General features: G+C 38.3%; 1 protein-coding gene across 2 annotated transcripts; it reads left to right on the plus strand.

Moving 5' to 3' along the window:
- Window positions 1-6487: 6487 nt before the first annotated feature.
- LOC309496713 (secretory phospholipase A2 receptor-like) lies at window positions 6488-13588 on the plus strand. 2 transcript variants are annotated; one of them, XM_082166834.1, is made up of 5 exons: window positions 6488-7095; window positions 8026-8129; window positions 9806-10168; window positions 10242-10574; window positions 10689-11271. In XM_082166834.1, exons 2-5 carry the CDS (start codon window positions 8081-8083, stop codon window positions 11057-11059), a joined length of 1116 nt encoding a protein of 371 aa, XP_082022960.1. In that variant the 5' UTR covers window positions 6488-7095; window positions 8026-8080; the 3' UTR covers window positions 11060-11271. The 2 variants fall into 2 exon arrangements, with proteins under 2 accessions (XP_082022960.1, XP_082022961.1); XM_082166835.1 differs by lacking the exons at window positions 6488-7095; window positions 10689-11271 and adding an exon at window positions 12969-13588.
- The last annotated feature ends 2477 nt before the right edge of the window (window positions 13589-16065 follow it).

Consider the following 16065-nt stretch of genomic DNA (forward strand, 5'->3'; position numbering starts at 1 on the left):
CTGGAACGAGAGAGAGACTGGAGAGAAAAGTGGACGCAGAGGAAGAAAACCGGTGGATCCGAGCTCTCATTTTTGAACTGTTTTGAGCCGTCGCGGTTGCCACGGTGAATGCGCGTTGTGCGCGACTTTTGTTTGTTTTGCTTTATTTTAATAAAGTACGAGTCCCAGTCACGCCGACCCGTCTTCTTCCTTCCTGACTCTTAAACCTCATCACACTTTTATTTCATTAAAATGAATTAACAGCAAGAAAAGTAAGGTTTAATACTAAATTGGTTATCATAGATGTTACTGTATTTATTGAATTCATTGTTGTGATAACGCGGCGCAGTTTTACGTGTTCTAAACAATTGTTGTAAAAGTACATTCGAACATGCCCACATCATTTGCCAAAATACTGATTAATCTTTATGTATAACACATGCTATGTTTATTTACATGGCCATAAACACCAGACGTGATAAACAATGTCAATAAACTAAACACAAATCTAAAGCAATAATACTTTCCTTACATAAACATAACTATTACCGAATGCTACATTTGGAAAATATAAAATTAAGCATGCTTTGTCGACAGAACCAGCTGCAATCGGTAAAGAAAAATTGTGTTCCATAACGACTGCAAGAAACAAGCTAAAGTTTGTAGCTTGATAGACGCTACAACTACAACTTCCGCATTTGTCCAGGACTCCACGCAGTACGAGCGGAAACCGAGGGTAACGCGGATATGACGCAATTGACTGGCGACTCCCAAAAGCTCCCCCCTGCTCTAACGCCCCGTTTCCTTGGTTAAAATCGCAATTTTCTCACGATTTAAAAATAGTTGGAAACATTTGGGATATTGTAAGTAATCAACTTAACAAAATATATAACACTGGCCTTAAAATTTTGGGATATTTTTATGCAAAATTCTTACATATTGTACCTTTAAAGGTGCATTAAGCAACTTTTCATGTTAAAAATACCCGTTTTCTAACCCATACATGCTTAAACAATTGCCTGATGGGCTGAATGAGCCCTTCTCTGATCACTGAGATTGTCTCTATAATCCTGTACAGTAAAATAAATAAGAGGGATCACCTGGCTGTCTGGCAGGTTTGTGTATTCGCCGCCATTCTCCGTAGAAGATGGATTCTAAGAGACCGGCTTGTAGTTCATTTCAAACACCAACGCAAACTCCACGTAAGATAAAAAAAAAGAAAACTTTTGTCCGTGAGCGTGCACACTTCTGGCTGCAGTTTCGCTTGCCGCCAGAGGGGGCATAGTTCTGCAAAAACTCAGAGACTTGCGCAATGCACCTTTAAGACTCAGAATTTTACAATGTAGAAACAATGGATTCATCTTTTCACACCGGTCATGAATATTAGACATGCTGAAGATTGTAATGATGAGCAGTTTGATGATGATTTTGGTCACTTTGGTCAAACTTGGGCTTTAAACATTGAAGATGAATGTGAAGCTGTGGTCGTCTTTGCAAACCCACTTTTTGAGCACAACTTCGAAAATATGCATTATGGCAAATAGGAAGGTCTAAGATGATATAAAGGTCTAAGGTTAGAGAAAAAAGAAAGTAAATAGTATTTTTGTAATCTCCTTTAAAGTGCAAATGTACCATTGTTTTAGAAATGTGACCTTTGTATTCATTTCATATGTCTTTGGTGTGTTTTCTGTCTAAATTTGAATGTTAATTTGAATTTTAGCAGGAAGGGTTGACAAAATATGTTTTTTTCCTCATTGGATGAACAGATAACGGTCATATAATCTTCTGACACACATATTTATGTGTAGTCCGTTTAGTTGGGTGAAGAAACTCATATCAGGTGAGTCTCTCTTTACTTAAATGAGAATTAAATGCTTTAGTGTTTCTATCAATCTACACGTTTTTGCAGTTTTGTCATTAATAGCTGTTTGTGATACTGTAGACTACATGTTTCACAGTATTTATGGGAGAAATTTAGTGTAAGCAAATTTAAAATTAAGTGAAAGTTTTGCTGCTATTAGATTTATGCTCTGCTTTTAACATGGTCGACACTCTGGTCTCCATTATGGAGAGTTGTGTTGGACTATGAGGCACTTTTTTAAAAGGCTGATAACAGACCAACATTGAATCAAGATCGATATTTAACATTGATTTTTTTCATCAGGTTTGCACCTTGAAATAATGTTATTTCAATTATAAAGATCAAGATGGACATTAAAATAAAATCACTTATTTTACATCGAATCAACATTGAAACAATAACAAATCAATCTTGCTTTATGTACAACACAATCTTAATTAAATCTTAAATAAATAGAACAAATCTTACTTTATTTCTATGCTGGTGAATCAAGTCTGTTTTTACATCTTTCAAGCAGAAACTATGTTTAATTTCATTTAGAAAGTGTGTTATATTATTAATGCATTTTACAGCAATCACTTATGAATGATTTCAGTGATAAAAAAAAAATGATAAAAAAAGCATTATCAGCAGTTCAGATCAACAGTTTCCCAAAATCACCTGATCATATTGTCTCTTGGATTTATATTTAAAATAGACTGACTCTAATTTGAGAAGAATATCCTAGTTTGTAAAATAAAAAATGAAATTAAGCCATCTTTTGCAACATATCTATTTAAAATGTAACATACAAAAGTCTTAACTGTAGATATCTGTGAAATAATCAGAGAATCTGATCACAACGTCTACACTGTAAAAATGAATACGCTATATCTACTCAATAAAATTGTGGCAACAGATTACAAGCAATATTATTAATTAAATGTAACAAATTAGAATTGAGTAATAATTAATCAAATAAATTCCTTAAAAGTTAACCATTTAAAATGAGTAAAATTTACACAAAAACTTTTTAAAACAAAAATATCTGAATAACAGACAGACATCAATGATGAATTAAGTACTCTTTATTTTTTATTGCCAACATTGAAGACACTTGATGTTAACAAGCAGAATCACTGAAGGAGAAAACGTCTCGGTTTACGACTGTAACCCTTGTTCCCCGAGAAGGGAACGAGCCACTGCGTCGTCGTCGTGATGACACTTTGGGGAACGCCCTTAGCGTAGCGCGTCTGAAGCATGAATGAAATCCATCCAATCCTGATTGATGCTGCGTCATGACGTAGTAGATGACGGCATAACCGGAAGATACAAAGGGACGCTGGCACAAACACACGTTAGCTCCTTTGCGATGAAGCAAGCGCTCTGCCCGTGATAGGTGTGGCGACGAGACGCAGTGTCTCGTTCCCTTCTCGGGGAACAAGGGTTACAGTCGTAACCCGAGACGTTCCCCTTCGAGGGAACTCGCACTGCGTCGTTATCGTGACGACACTTTGGGGAACGTAATGCCCACTATGCCACACCGTAATCACGCCCGCCCTAGTATGAAGCTGGAAGACCAAGCATACCTAAGACGCGAGCATTTTGGTGCCAGGCGTCACAGGGAGTTGCAGACTGTAGAAACGTATGAAGGTGTGCGGGGTAGCCCACCCAGCCGCCTCGCAAATCTCCTGAAGCGAGACACCAGAAAGGAGGGCCACCGAGGAGGCCATGCCCCTGGTGGAATGAGCCCTCACGGTCATAGGTGAAGGCAAATTGCGCACCTGAAAAGCCGTGGCTATAGCCTGGACAATCCAATTGCTGATTGTCTGTTTAGATGCAGGCAGCCCTTTCTTGGGTGAACCAAAGCACACCAACAACTGGTCTGACTTCCTCCACTGAGAAGACTTCTCCAAGTAAACCCTTAAGGCTCTGACTGGGCAGAGCAGGTGAAGTCTCCCCTCTTCCGCCGTCACATGAGGTGGCGGATGGAAGGCCTGAAGAACCACTGACCGTGCCACACTAGACGGCACCTTGGGCACATAGCCCGGTCTAGGATGTAAGATTGCCTTAACTCCGCCAGGGGCAAACTCCAGGCAAGTTGGCATTATCCCCCACTCTCCTCAGAGAGGTGATAGCAAGGAGAAAGGCCACCTTGAAGGTCAGGTTCTTTGCCTCAGCCGACTCCAGTGGCTCGAACCCTTCAAGTACCACCGCCAGGTCCCAAGTTGGGACTCTGGAGTGAGCCGCAGGCCTCATCCTCCGAGCCCCACGGAGAAAACGTACAACCAGATGGTGCTTTCCCAAGGGCCCATCACCTACAGGCGAGTGGAAAGCCCCAATGGCAGCCACATACACCTTAAGTGTGGACGGGGTAAGACCGGCGGAAAAACGATCTTGGAGGAACTCCAGCACTGAAGCCACTGGGCAGTTAACTGGGTCCACCTCACGCTCTCTACACCAAGTGGAAAACACATTCCACTTCAGGCTGTACAGTCTCCTGGTGGAAGGAGCCCTGGAGCTGAGTAGGATCTCGACAACACCTGCTGACAGGCCAGCCTCTAGGTACCGAACCCCCTCAGGGGCCAGACCCAGAGGTTCCACAGCTCTGGCTGGGGGTGAAATATTGTGCCCCCTACCTGCGACAGAAGATCCCTCCTCAAAGGGACCTGCCACGGGAGGCCGTCCAGCAGTGCTACAATGTCCGAGAACCATACCCGGGTCGGCCAGCGGGGTGCTACTAAAAGTAGACTGATCCCCTCCCGGCGGGATGCGAGGGGAGAAAGCTAGGCCAAAGGGAAGAACCCGATATTGGTACGCTTCGCCCCCGAAAGCGAACCTCAGGAACTTCCTGTGACATGGAAGGATGGAATATGGAAGTATGCGTCCTTCAGATCTATCGTGACGAACCAGTCCTCGAACTGGATCTGACTCACGATGGCTGGAATTGTGAGCATCTTGAAACTGAATCTCCTCAGAGAACATTTCAAATGCCTGAGATCTATTATTGGACTTCTTGGGAACTATGAAGTACTGGCTGTAGAACCTGGACTCCCTGTCTGGCAGAGGAACACATTCTATGGCCTCCTTGACCAACAGGGATTGAACTTCCTGTTCCATAACCCGAACCTTCTCTGGGCCGACCACAGTCCAGACCACCCCGTTGAGCTTCGGGGGAGGGGAGCTGAACTGCAGTCTGTAACCCAGCTCTACAGTACGCAGGGCCCACGCAGATATATTCGGAAGGCATGACCATGCACCGAGATAATCTACTAAGGGAACCAGCCTCTCGAGGCTGGCCTCGGGTGTCAACCGAGCCTCGTTCCCGACCCCCTGAAGCGGCTGACAGGCAGGGAGCAGTCGAGAATAATTTTCGGTGTGCGGACGCGTTCGCTGCCCAGCCGCAGGTCTTTCTAGAGGCGGCTGGAGTGGCGTGCGTGCGCGGGAAATCAGTGTGGCCCGAAGCGTACTGGACGGCGGGAACACAGCACTGATTTCCCGAGAGCTCCGGGGGGAGGCGACCTCGATCACTCCGCCCCGGGGGGGGGGGGGGGGGGGGACAGCTCTCAGCGGTCCGGCCGCAGCAAGGCCTTCTTTGCCTGAAGGACGGTCCTCAGATTGACCTTAGGCTCAGAAGGCTTGCCGCCAAAAACACTGGATAAGTATACCCGTAATCTGTGCGCTGCCTCTGCAAATGCGAGATCCGAGCCACTACATTCTATATTGCAATGCAGCACCAAATAGGACAGACAGTTTCACACAGAGCGCTTGCTGAAGAGCAAAAAGCTAACGTGTGTTTGTGCCAGCGTCCCTTTGTATCTTCCGGTTATGCCGTCATCTACTACGTCATGACGCAGCACCAATCAGGATCGGATGGATTTCATTCATGCTTCAGACGCGCTACGCTAAGGGCGTTCCCCAAAGTGTCGTCACGACGACGACGCAGTGCGAGTTCCCTCGAAGGGGAACCGTAATTTTAAGTCACCATTATGGTGATCGGTGTTTGCTTTAGTTGGCCTCTTGACCCTTACATCATTAACTTTAGATTTTGTTTGTTATAACAGCCAGATGAACAAAGAGAAAAGTTGATCAGGTGGTGTTGGTTATGTTTTGACATAATCATAATTTGACCTGAATCACAAATCTACAGACAGGAGAGTTTATCAGGGTTGGAGCTAAACTCTGCAACTCCAGGACTGAGTTTGCCCTTCCCTGATCGAGATGCTGAAAAATCAGGAAAATTAATTGCTTTGTTGTGTATTTGTTGCTTTTTTGACCCCGCTGAATCAACTTAGCTGAACAAATAAATGGTTAAATAATAATAGTAATAAAAATACTTTTGTATTAGTTTAACATTAGGGTTAACTTGGGTTGACTCTTTTACTCCGCGGTGGATTTGCATATGGGATACAGATACAACATGTAAAGTAGTGAGATGAAACACTGATTATTTCTCTAATCCAAGGCTCCTGCTTTCAAAACATTGTCAAAAGGCACATTAAAGAGAAAATTGGTATAACTGTACCAAACATGATGTATGTTCTAAACCTGTATGATTTTCAGAATTGGCCTTCAAGTGGTTCATATTAAAAATCAGATCATTGACAAAAAGAACTTCATGCTGTACTAGTTTGTTTGGAAAACCTGGTTTAAAACCTGTTCAGAATTTGAGAGATTGATTTGATTATAAAGAAATGTGCTATAGAACTATTCATACATTCCATATTCGCATTAACAGACTCTGTGGACTTATTCAAAGTATGACAGAATTTTACAATGTAGAAACAATGGAATCATCTATTCACACCGGTCATGAATATTAGACATGCTGAAGATTGTAATGAAGAGCAGTTTGATGATGATTTTGGTCACTTTGGTCAAACTTGGGCTTTAAACATTGAAGATGAATGTGAAGCTGTGGTCGTCTTTGCAAACCCACTTTTTGAGCACAACTTCGAAAATATGCATTATGGCAAATATGAAGGTCTAAGATGATATAAAGGTCTAAGGTTAGAGAAAAAAGAAAGTAAATAGTATTTTTGTAATCTCCTTTAAAGTACAAATGTACCATTGTTTTAGAAATGTGACCTTTGTATTCATTTCATATGTCTTTGGTGTGTTTTCTGTCTAAATTTGAATGTTAATTTGAATTTTAGCAGGAAGGGTTGACAAAATATGTTTTTTTCCTCATTGGATGAACAGATAACGGTCATATAATCTTCTGACACACATATTTATGTGTAGTCCGTTTAGTTGGGTGAAGAAACTCATATCAGGTGAGTCTCTCTTTACTTAAATGAGAATTAAATGCTTTAGTGTTTCTATCAATCTACACGTTTTTGCAGTTTTGTCATTAATAGCTGTTTGTGATACTGTAGACTACATGTTTCACAGTATTTATGGGAGAAATTTAGTGTAAGCAAATTTAAAATTAAGTGAAAGTTTTGCTGCTATTAGATTTATGCTCTGCTTTTAACATGGTCGACACTCTGGTCTCCATTATGGAGAGTTGTGTTGGACTATGAGGCGCTTTTTTAAAAGTCTGATAACAGACCAACATTGAATCAAGATCGATATTTAACATTGATTTTTTTCATCAGGTTTGCACCTTAAAATAATGTTATTTCAATTATAAAGATCAAGATGGACATTCAAATAAAATCACTTATTTTACATCGAATCAACATTGAAACAATAACAAATCAATATTGCTTTATATACAACACGATCTTAATTAAATCTTAAATAAATAGAACAAATCTTACTTTATTTCTATGCTGGTGAATCAAGTCTGTTTTTACATCTTTCAAGCAGAAACTATGTTTAATTTCATTTAGAAAGTGTGTTATATTATTAATGCATTTTACAGCAATCACTTATGAATGATTTCAGTGATAAAAAAATTAATTAAAAAAAGCATTATCAGCAGTTCAGATCAACAGTTTCCCAAAATCACCTGATCATATTGTCTCTTGGATTTATATTTAAAATAGACTGACTCTAATTTGAGAAGAATATCCTAGTTTGTAAAATAAAAAATGAAATTAAGCCATCTTTTGCAACATATCTATTTAAAATGTAACATACAAAAGTCTTAACTGTAGATATCTGTGAAATAATCAGAGAATCTGATCACAACATCTGAAGAACACAAGTAATTATTGAGCCAATTTTGATTTCTCAAATTCTCATTTTTCTTTCATCAGATCACATGAACAAGATTCAGACCATTTGATAAAACATCAGATTCTGGTTTCCAATATGTCAAACATTGGTCTGGTATTTCTGTCTGCCCTGCTCATATTCTGGGGTGAGTATTAAACTATGATTAGATAATATGTTGCTGAGCAAATTTGCAAAATAAAAATAAAATAAAATACGGGGTGAAAAAAAAAAACCCCAGCTGTTTTGCATGTGAAAATGTAACAGTATTTGTTCATGTTAATGACATTCTCTGTGTAATTAAGAAAGAGATCGCTTAACAGGTTACATTATTTTATCATCAAGGTCATGGACAGGCGCATGTCTATAATGTTCATATATTAAAGTTCATATTTCACATAACACATGTATAGGGTAAGATGAGGGAAGTTGCCCCCCTTAAAGCATTAATTCACCCAAAATTAAAATGATATCATAATTTACTCATCCTCATGTCGTTCCAAACCTGCAAGACTTTCATTCATCTTCTGAACACAAATGAAGAACTTTTGATGAAATCTGAGTGATTTCTGTCTCTCTATTTGACAAACTACCACTTTGAGAAAGTTCATAAAGAAATCGTAAAACTAATCCATATGAATTGAGTGGTTTAGTCCAATTATTTTTATAAGAGACTTGATCGTTTTATATTATGAACAGATTGAATTTATGCTTTTTATGCATGTTTTGCATGAGAAAATGTAAAAGTGCTTTTTTATATGAATGACATTCTCTGTGTAATTAAGATAGAGATCGCTTAAACTGTGCATTGTACACTTTTTGAGTTGATATAGGTGGGTTTATTTTTACTGCATATCTAAAATGATTTATCAAGGTGATTTTAAAATTATTTTATCATTACCACAACTGATGTATGAGTTGGTGAATGTTTTTATGTGAATAAAAGCCTAAATTAAATCTGTTCATTATATAAAGCAATCGAGTCTCTTCAGAAAATTTGGACTAAATTTTGGACTCAGTTCATATGGATTAGTTTTACCATCGCTTTATGAACTTTCTGAAGCGTCAAAGTGGTATTTTGTCAATAGAGGGACAGAAATCACTCAGATTTCCTCAAAAAGTTTGTGTTCCAAAGATGAACGGAAGTCTTGTGGGTTTGGAACGACATGAGGGTGAGTAATTAATGACATCATTTTCATTTTTTGGCAAACTATCCCTTTAAGCCTCGTGTTTTATGAGCAGTAAGATAACCGTATTCATACAGTCAAAAGCACAACCAAAACAATGTCCTTCTGCAAATATTATAAATTATTCATTGCATATTGTTGTTATTATTATCTGCATCGCACTGGTCATCCAAAGGCAGTATTCTAATGTCTATATGGTAATGTTTTATAAATGATAAATAGCATTTCCACAGTATGACGACACTTAAAAAATGTATATGACCAATAAGTCATGACAACTTATGTTTTTACATTACTTTAACTCATCAAAATTATTCAAATAATTTCAACTTTTTAAGTTATAAGAGATACAACTTGATTTTATAAGTACATTTTATATAATTTAAGTTGAAATTACTTATACAGCCAATTTGATTATACTTAAAAATGTAAAAATTAATTTAAAAAAACTTTTAAAAAACTTTAAAAAAACTTTAAGTTGATATAGGTGGATTTATTTTTTTACTGCATACTGTATCTAAAGATTTATCAAGTTTTAAAGTTATTCATTATTTCATTATGTACATAACATACTGTATTGCACACATGTTCTCCCAGTTTTTCCAGTAAATTCTAAAAACTGAATATTTCTCCTCAGCATTTCCTCCTCCAACTGCTGAGAGTCGACTAAGAACATTCCACATAGGACCGGACAGAACTTACAGAGAAACTGCTGAGGAAGAATGCAAAATAAACTACACTGGCCTCGTCACAGTTTATGACCAACAGGACAATATGGAACTATCTAAAAAGATGAAAAACACTCAAAACGTGACTAGTGGCTGGATTGGTACTTATGGAGGAAATCGCAGAATGAAATGGTCGAATGGTGATGATGTCACATTTAACAGAAGTCTTGAAGGAAGATGTGGGGAAATGTGCTGTGCTGCTATAAACGCTGATGGAAACTGGGAATCTCTCCAATGCAACGGGACAAAACACTTTATGTGTTATGAACAAGGTAATAAAATATTACATTATAAATATTTAATTTTACAATTAATTAAAACAATATAATTTTCTTGTACCTATAGATGTTGGGCGAAAATCATACAAGTACAGTTTAATCCATGAAAACAGAAACTGGTTTGAGGCTCAGCTTTACTGTAGAGAGAATCACACTGATTTAGTCAGTATCAGAGATGAGACGGAAAATGATCAGGTGATGAAGGCAAGAGAACAGTATAACAATCCCTTCTGGATCGGCCTGCTGGAGGACACGGTGGAATGGGCTGATGGAGGACAATCTGCTTACAGAAACTGGTTCCCTAAAACTGACACCAGCTCACATTCTTCTGAAGCTTTCATGATGTTGACTGGGAGTTGGCAAAGAAGTTCTGCTGGTGACACCCATCCGCTATGCTATAGTAAGACAACACAACACTTGCTTTGAAATTCAAATAAGTTCTGGTCTAGCATCGCATGCTTTTGTAATTCATAGTGAAAGTATTTAACTCTTTTTTTTGTATACTTTTTGTCAGAGAGCTTCATTCATGTCAGTGAGAAGAAAATGTCCTGGGAAGAAGCTCTGGATTACTGTTACAATCGCACAAATACAACTGGACTCCTGACCATTCACTCTGAGAACGATCAGATAGAAACGGAGCGAGAGCTAAGAAGAAGGAAAATCTCCAGGCCAGTTTGGGTGGGACTCAGACAGAGTCGACTTTTCGGATTCTGGATTTGGATCAACGGGCTTCATGTGGGAAACTATAGCAACTGGAAAGGGGGAAGTCCACCAGAACATCAGATGTCCGAGCACTGCGGTGCCATAGAGAAGGTGGACGGTCAATACAAGTGGTTTGATAAAGACTGCAGATCTAATTTTACTGTCTTATGTGAGGCGAATTAATATAGAGAGCTATAACTCTCTTACTCTGCTAACTACTGTATGTTCTTCAGTGCTCTATTCTCTGTCTCTGTTATTGGGTGTAATTTCTAAAAACAATGTGATGAAATAAATGTAATGTAAATTTAAAACACTTATTTCATTCAGTATCAATATTGCTTCAAGTGGTCAAATAATAAATAAAAGTGCAAAAAGCAGTGCAATGTAGCTTCAAATATTCTAAATTGTATTATATGATTGTATGACAGAAACAAATACAGACAGAGAGAGAAAGGCTGGACTAAAAAGTAAAGTTTTTGTTCTGCGTCGTTACTTTTTATTTATTTGAGGTGTAACACAAGACAATCTGAAATCACAAAATAGTGCAGTAAACTGATATAAAAAATAAATAAATAATAATAATTCAGACTGAAAAGATTCAGAATATACTATTCTGCATGTGAAAATCTAATAAATATATATTCTGCTTGTGACCATCTGGTTAAACTGTTTTTTGCTCTGTGTGAAGTGAATTATCATCTTCCCGGGGGTTTATTTTGAACAAATCAATGACACGATTTAAAATTATGACACGCCCTTTTCTTGCAAAACCACATGAGAAAAGTTCTAATTGTGTTTCAAATGAGTGGAGCTCCAGCCCTCCATGATAGTTTTTCTTTGTGTTAATTGTTAATTTCACAGTATGACATTTCAGACAAACCTCTGGGAAAAGGACACTGTAAATGTTCCCGGGAGTTGATATTCCTCAGGGTCCGTGTCCACACTCGCTAGGTGACCTTTCTGAGCTATAGGCAGCATTGAACATGAACCACAGAAGTCACCAGAACTAGTGAGCACTTCATTATTAGGGGATTGATCCAGTGCCAAACTCTGAGTGACCGTCACCAACGCGGACTCTGGACTTCTTCAGTGCGTGGCATTGATTAGGAACATAAACGCAGCTCTGTCGACATTAATGCATTTGCTGCACGCTTCAGGAGCATTAAGACATTTTTATATATATATATCAAAATGAATATGAATACTTTAAAATGTAATATATTCAGCATCATTACTCCAGTCTTCTTTTTTTAAATTATTAATTCAAACCACACATTTGAATTTATTGGTAAATGGAAGAAACAGTGGCTGCAATACTCATAATCCATGGAGTGTACAGTACACATGCACAGGTGAGGTCAGGGTTTATTTACTGTACACATCATTGTCTTTTACTTTTTTTTTCTTTTTTTTTTTAAGTATAGCAGTTTTGAGAATGTACCATTCACACCACAACCACATCACATTAGGACCATCCGATTGCGTAAATGACACAAACAACTTTTTGCACCACTATACTGAAATACCATTTTGCTCCTTTTCTGACCACCATTTTATTTTCACTAAACACTGAGTTTAATCAAATGAACAAACTGATCAGTGATTAATAGTGATGTCCCTGAACATGCATACACACATTACTGAATATTACTGATATGATGTCTAACACCCACGTGAAGCTACTGATTAACTACTGCTCCAGCCCACTATAAAGTTATCTATAAAAGTATGGGTTTTCTTCAGCACATTATCAGCTGAAATCGTCTTCTCACCAGGTAAGACTGAACGGACTTTACTACCTCTGTTTATCTTCAGTCAAGAATGCATTTTATGTAAAAGCAGAATATTTTTAATCTCTTGTTTTCTCAGGTCAGCATCAGATGAAGGAAATACTGTACTGTACATACACTGAAAAAAATTATTCGTTGAAATTAATCAATTTTTTATCGTAAGTGCTTGCATTCAATTGATTTTATCTACATTTATACAAATGCATTAAGTTGAACGATTAAGTTCAACTTAATGCATTTGTTTAAATGTAGATAAAATCAAAATTTTATTTCATTTGTATTATTATAATTATTTTCCTCAGAGAGCTTCATTCGTGTCAGTGAGAATAACATGTCCTGGGAAGAAGCTCTGGATTACTGCGACAAATCACATGAATACAACTGGACTCCTGACCATTCACTCTGAGAGCGATCAGATAGAAACGGAGCGAGAGCTAAGAAGGAGGAATATCTCCGGGCCAGTTTGGGTGGGACTCAGACAGAGTCGACTTTTCGGATTCTGGATTTGGATCAACGGGCTTCATGTGGGAAACTATAGCAACTGGAAAGAAGGAAGTCCACCAGAACATCAGATGTCCCTCCACTGTGGTGCCATAGAGAAGGTGGACGGTCAATACAAATGGTTTGATAAAGACTGCAGAAACAAATATAGGGTTTTATGTGAGATGATATAATATAGGCCCTTTGGTTTATCATATGCAGTTTTCATTTTCCCTCCCAAACAAGAGGAAAAAGAGTTCATGTGTTCAACAGTAAACAGCTCTATCTTCATGTCTTGTATAATAAAGCTCATAAAGCTAATGCTATCCTGTTGCCTGTTTGATTTAGATTTTTATCTCATTTATTTGATCATTTTACTTTTGTAAACCTTTATGTCGTATACAAAAAAATAACATTAAAAGTTGTTTATGAGTGCATATTATATCATTGAGTCTTTTTATTGTGTTGATGGGCATTTGTACTGTACTTGGCAAAGTAACAAGAACTGTATTGTAATTTAATACATTGGCTATTTATGACTCAGCAAATCATGGAATGTATTTTTAGGATATGATTTTTAAGGGTTTGGAGAGGTTTTATAAAATACAATCAGAAAAAAATGGTAAAATAAACTTATTTGTAGGCTTGTAAATCAAAAATGTGATTTTAACACACATTTTATTCCTATGGATGGATAGACATTGAAATATGGACATTTTGATCTAAAACATAAACCCATTTATATAATGAACAAGTTTAGAGAGTTACAAAATGTTTAAGAATTCAGTGAATATTGAATTCAAATGATTTTTCATTTTGATACTATTTTTAATAAATGAGATTGTTGGTTAACACACACAGCAAAAACTCCAGACTCAAGAGTGTTAAAGTGTTAAATTAAAGGTACAATAAGCAATAATGGTGTGTGGTGGGCGTTCTGGCGCAATATGGCTGCCGTCGCATCATCCAAGTGGATGCTGCACATTGGTGGTGGTTGAGGAGATTCCCCCTTCTATGTAAAGCGCTTTGAGTGCAGAGAAAAGCGCTATATAAATGTAATGAATTATTATTATTATAATGTTCTGCCGCTAGAGGGCGCTACATTCCAAACAATAACAACGGCGTAGCTTGATGGCGATGTGAAGGAGCGTGGAATGATGGGAACTGTCGTTTTAAACTCCACCGTGGATGTAAATCAGTCAGACGGGAATCGAAAAATCATGTTCATGGATGAGGCTAAGTTCTATTTTTATAAATGTTGCGTTTAATGACATGCTTTTTGTGGCGAGGGGGGCGTGGGTTCAGCGCGGTCTGTGATGGGAGAGAGAAGAGACGAGCAAGTAGGTCAAGTGCAAATGACGAACACCTGTGTCTTATTGCAGTATTATTGCCGTGGAGAGACCGCTTATAAGCCGCGCTGGAACGAGAGAGAGACTGGAGAGAAAATTGGACGCAGAGAAAGAGAACCGGTGGATCCGAGCTCTCATTTTTGAACTGTTTTGAGCCGTCGCGGTTGCCACAGTGAATGCGCGTTGTGCGCGACTTTTGTTTGTTTTGCTCTATTTTAATAAAGTACGAGTCCCAGTCACGCCGACCCCTGTCTTCTTCCTTCCTGACTCTTAAACCTCATCACACTTTTATTTCATTAAAATGAATTAACAGCAAGAAAAGTAAGGTTTAATACTAAATTGGTTATCATAGATGTTACTGTATTTGTTGAATTCGTTGTTGTGATAACGCGGCGCAGTTTTACATGTTCTAAACAATTGTTGTAAAAGTACATTCGAACATGCCCACATCATTTGCCAAAATACTGATTAATCTTTATGTATAACACATGCTATGTTTATTTACATGGCCATAAACACCAGACGTGATAAACAATGTCAATAAACTAAACACAAACCTAAAGCAATAATACTTTCCTTACATAAACATAACTATTACCGAATGCTACATTTGGAAAATATAAAATTAAGCATGCTTTGTCGACAGAACCAGCAGCAATCGGTAAAGAATAATTGTGTACCATAACGACTGCACGAAACAAGCTAAAGTTTGTAGCTTGATAGACGCTACAACTACAACTTCCGCATTTGTCCAGGACTCCACGCAGTACGAGCGGAAACCGAGGGTAACGCGGATATGACGCAATTGACTGGCGACTCCCAGCTCACCCCTGCTCTAACGCCCCGTTTCCTTGGTTAAAATCGCAATTTTCTCACAATTTAAAAATAGTTGGAAACATTTGGGATATTGTAAGTAATCAACTTAACAAAATATATAACACTGGCCTTAAGATTTGGGGATATTTTTATGCAAAATTCTTACATATTGTACCTTTAAAGGTGCATTAAGCAACTTTTCATGTTAAAAATACCCGTTTTCTAACCCATACATGCTTAAACAATTGCCTGATGGGCTGAATGAGCCCTTCTCTGATCACTGAGATTGTCTCTATAATCCTGTACAGTAAAATAAATAAGAGGGATTTGGGCCGGAATTTTAGACTGGGCGTGACGTCATGCGCGTTCACGGCACGCTCACCTGGCTGTCTGGCAGGTTTGTGTATTCGCCGCCATTCTCCGTAGAAGATGGATTCTAAGAGACCGGCTTGTAGTTCATTTAAAACACCAACGCAAACCCCACGTAAGATAACAAAAAGAAAACTTTTGTCCGTGAGCGTGCACACTTCTGGCTGCAGTTTCGCTTGCCGCCAGAGGGGGCATAGTTCTGCAAAAACTCAGAGACTTGCGCAATGCACCTTTAAGACTCAGAATTTTACAATGTAGAAACAATGGATTCATCTATTCACACCGGTCATGCTGAAGATTGTAATGAAGAGCAGTTTGATGATGATTTTGGTCACTTTGGTCAAACTTGGGCTTTAAACATTGAAGATGAATGTGAAGCTGTGGT

The sequence above is a fragment of the Leuciscus leuciscus genome, assembly GCF_965113295.1.
Source record: "Leuciscus leuciscus genome assembly, chromosome: 4".
Lineage (NCBI taxonomy): Eukaryota > Metazoa > Chordata > Actinopteri > Cypriniformes > Leuciscidae > Leuciscus > Leuciscus leuciscus.

Excerpts from the sequence above, each read along its gene's own strand:
- LOC309496713 (XM_082166834.1), top strand. The coding sequence starts at position 8,081 with ATGTCAAACATTGGTCTGGTATTTCTGTCTGCCCTGCTCATATTCTGG. Across the intron at positions 8,130-9,805 it reads TGCCCTGCTCATATTCTGGG|CATTTCCTCCTCCAACTGCT; the intron begins GTGAGTATTAAA and ends ATTTCTCCTCAG. Across the intron at positions 10,575-10,688 it reads CACCCATCCGCTATGCTATA|AGAGCTTCATTCATGTCAGT; the intron begins GTAAGACAACAC and ends ACTTTTTGTCAG.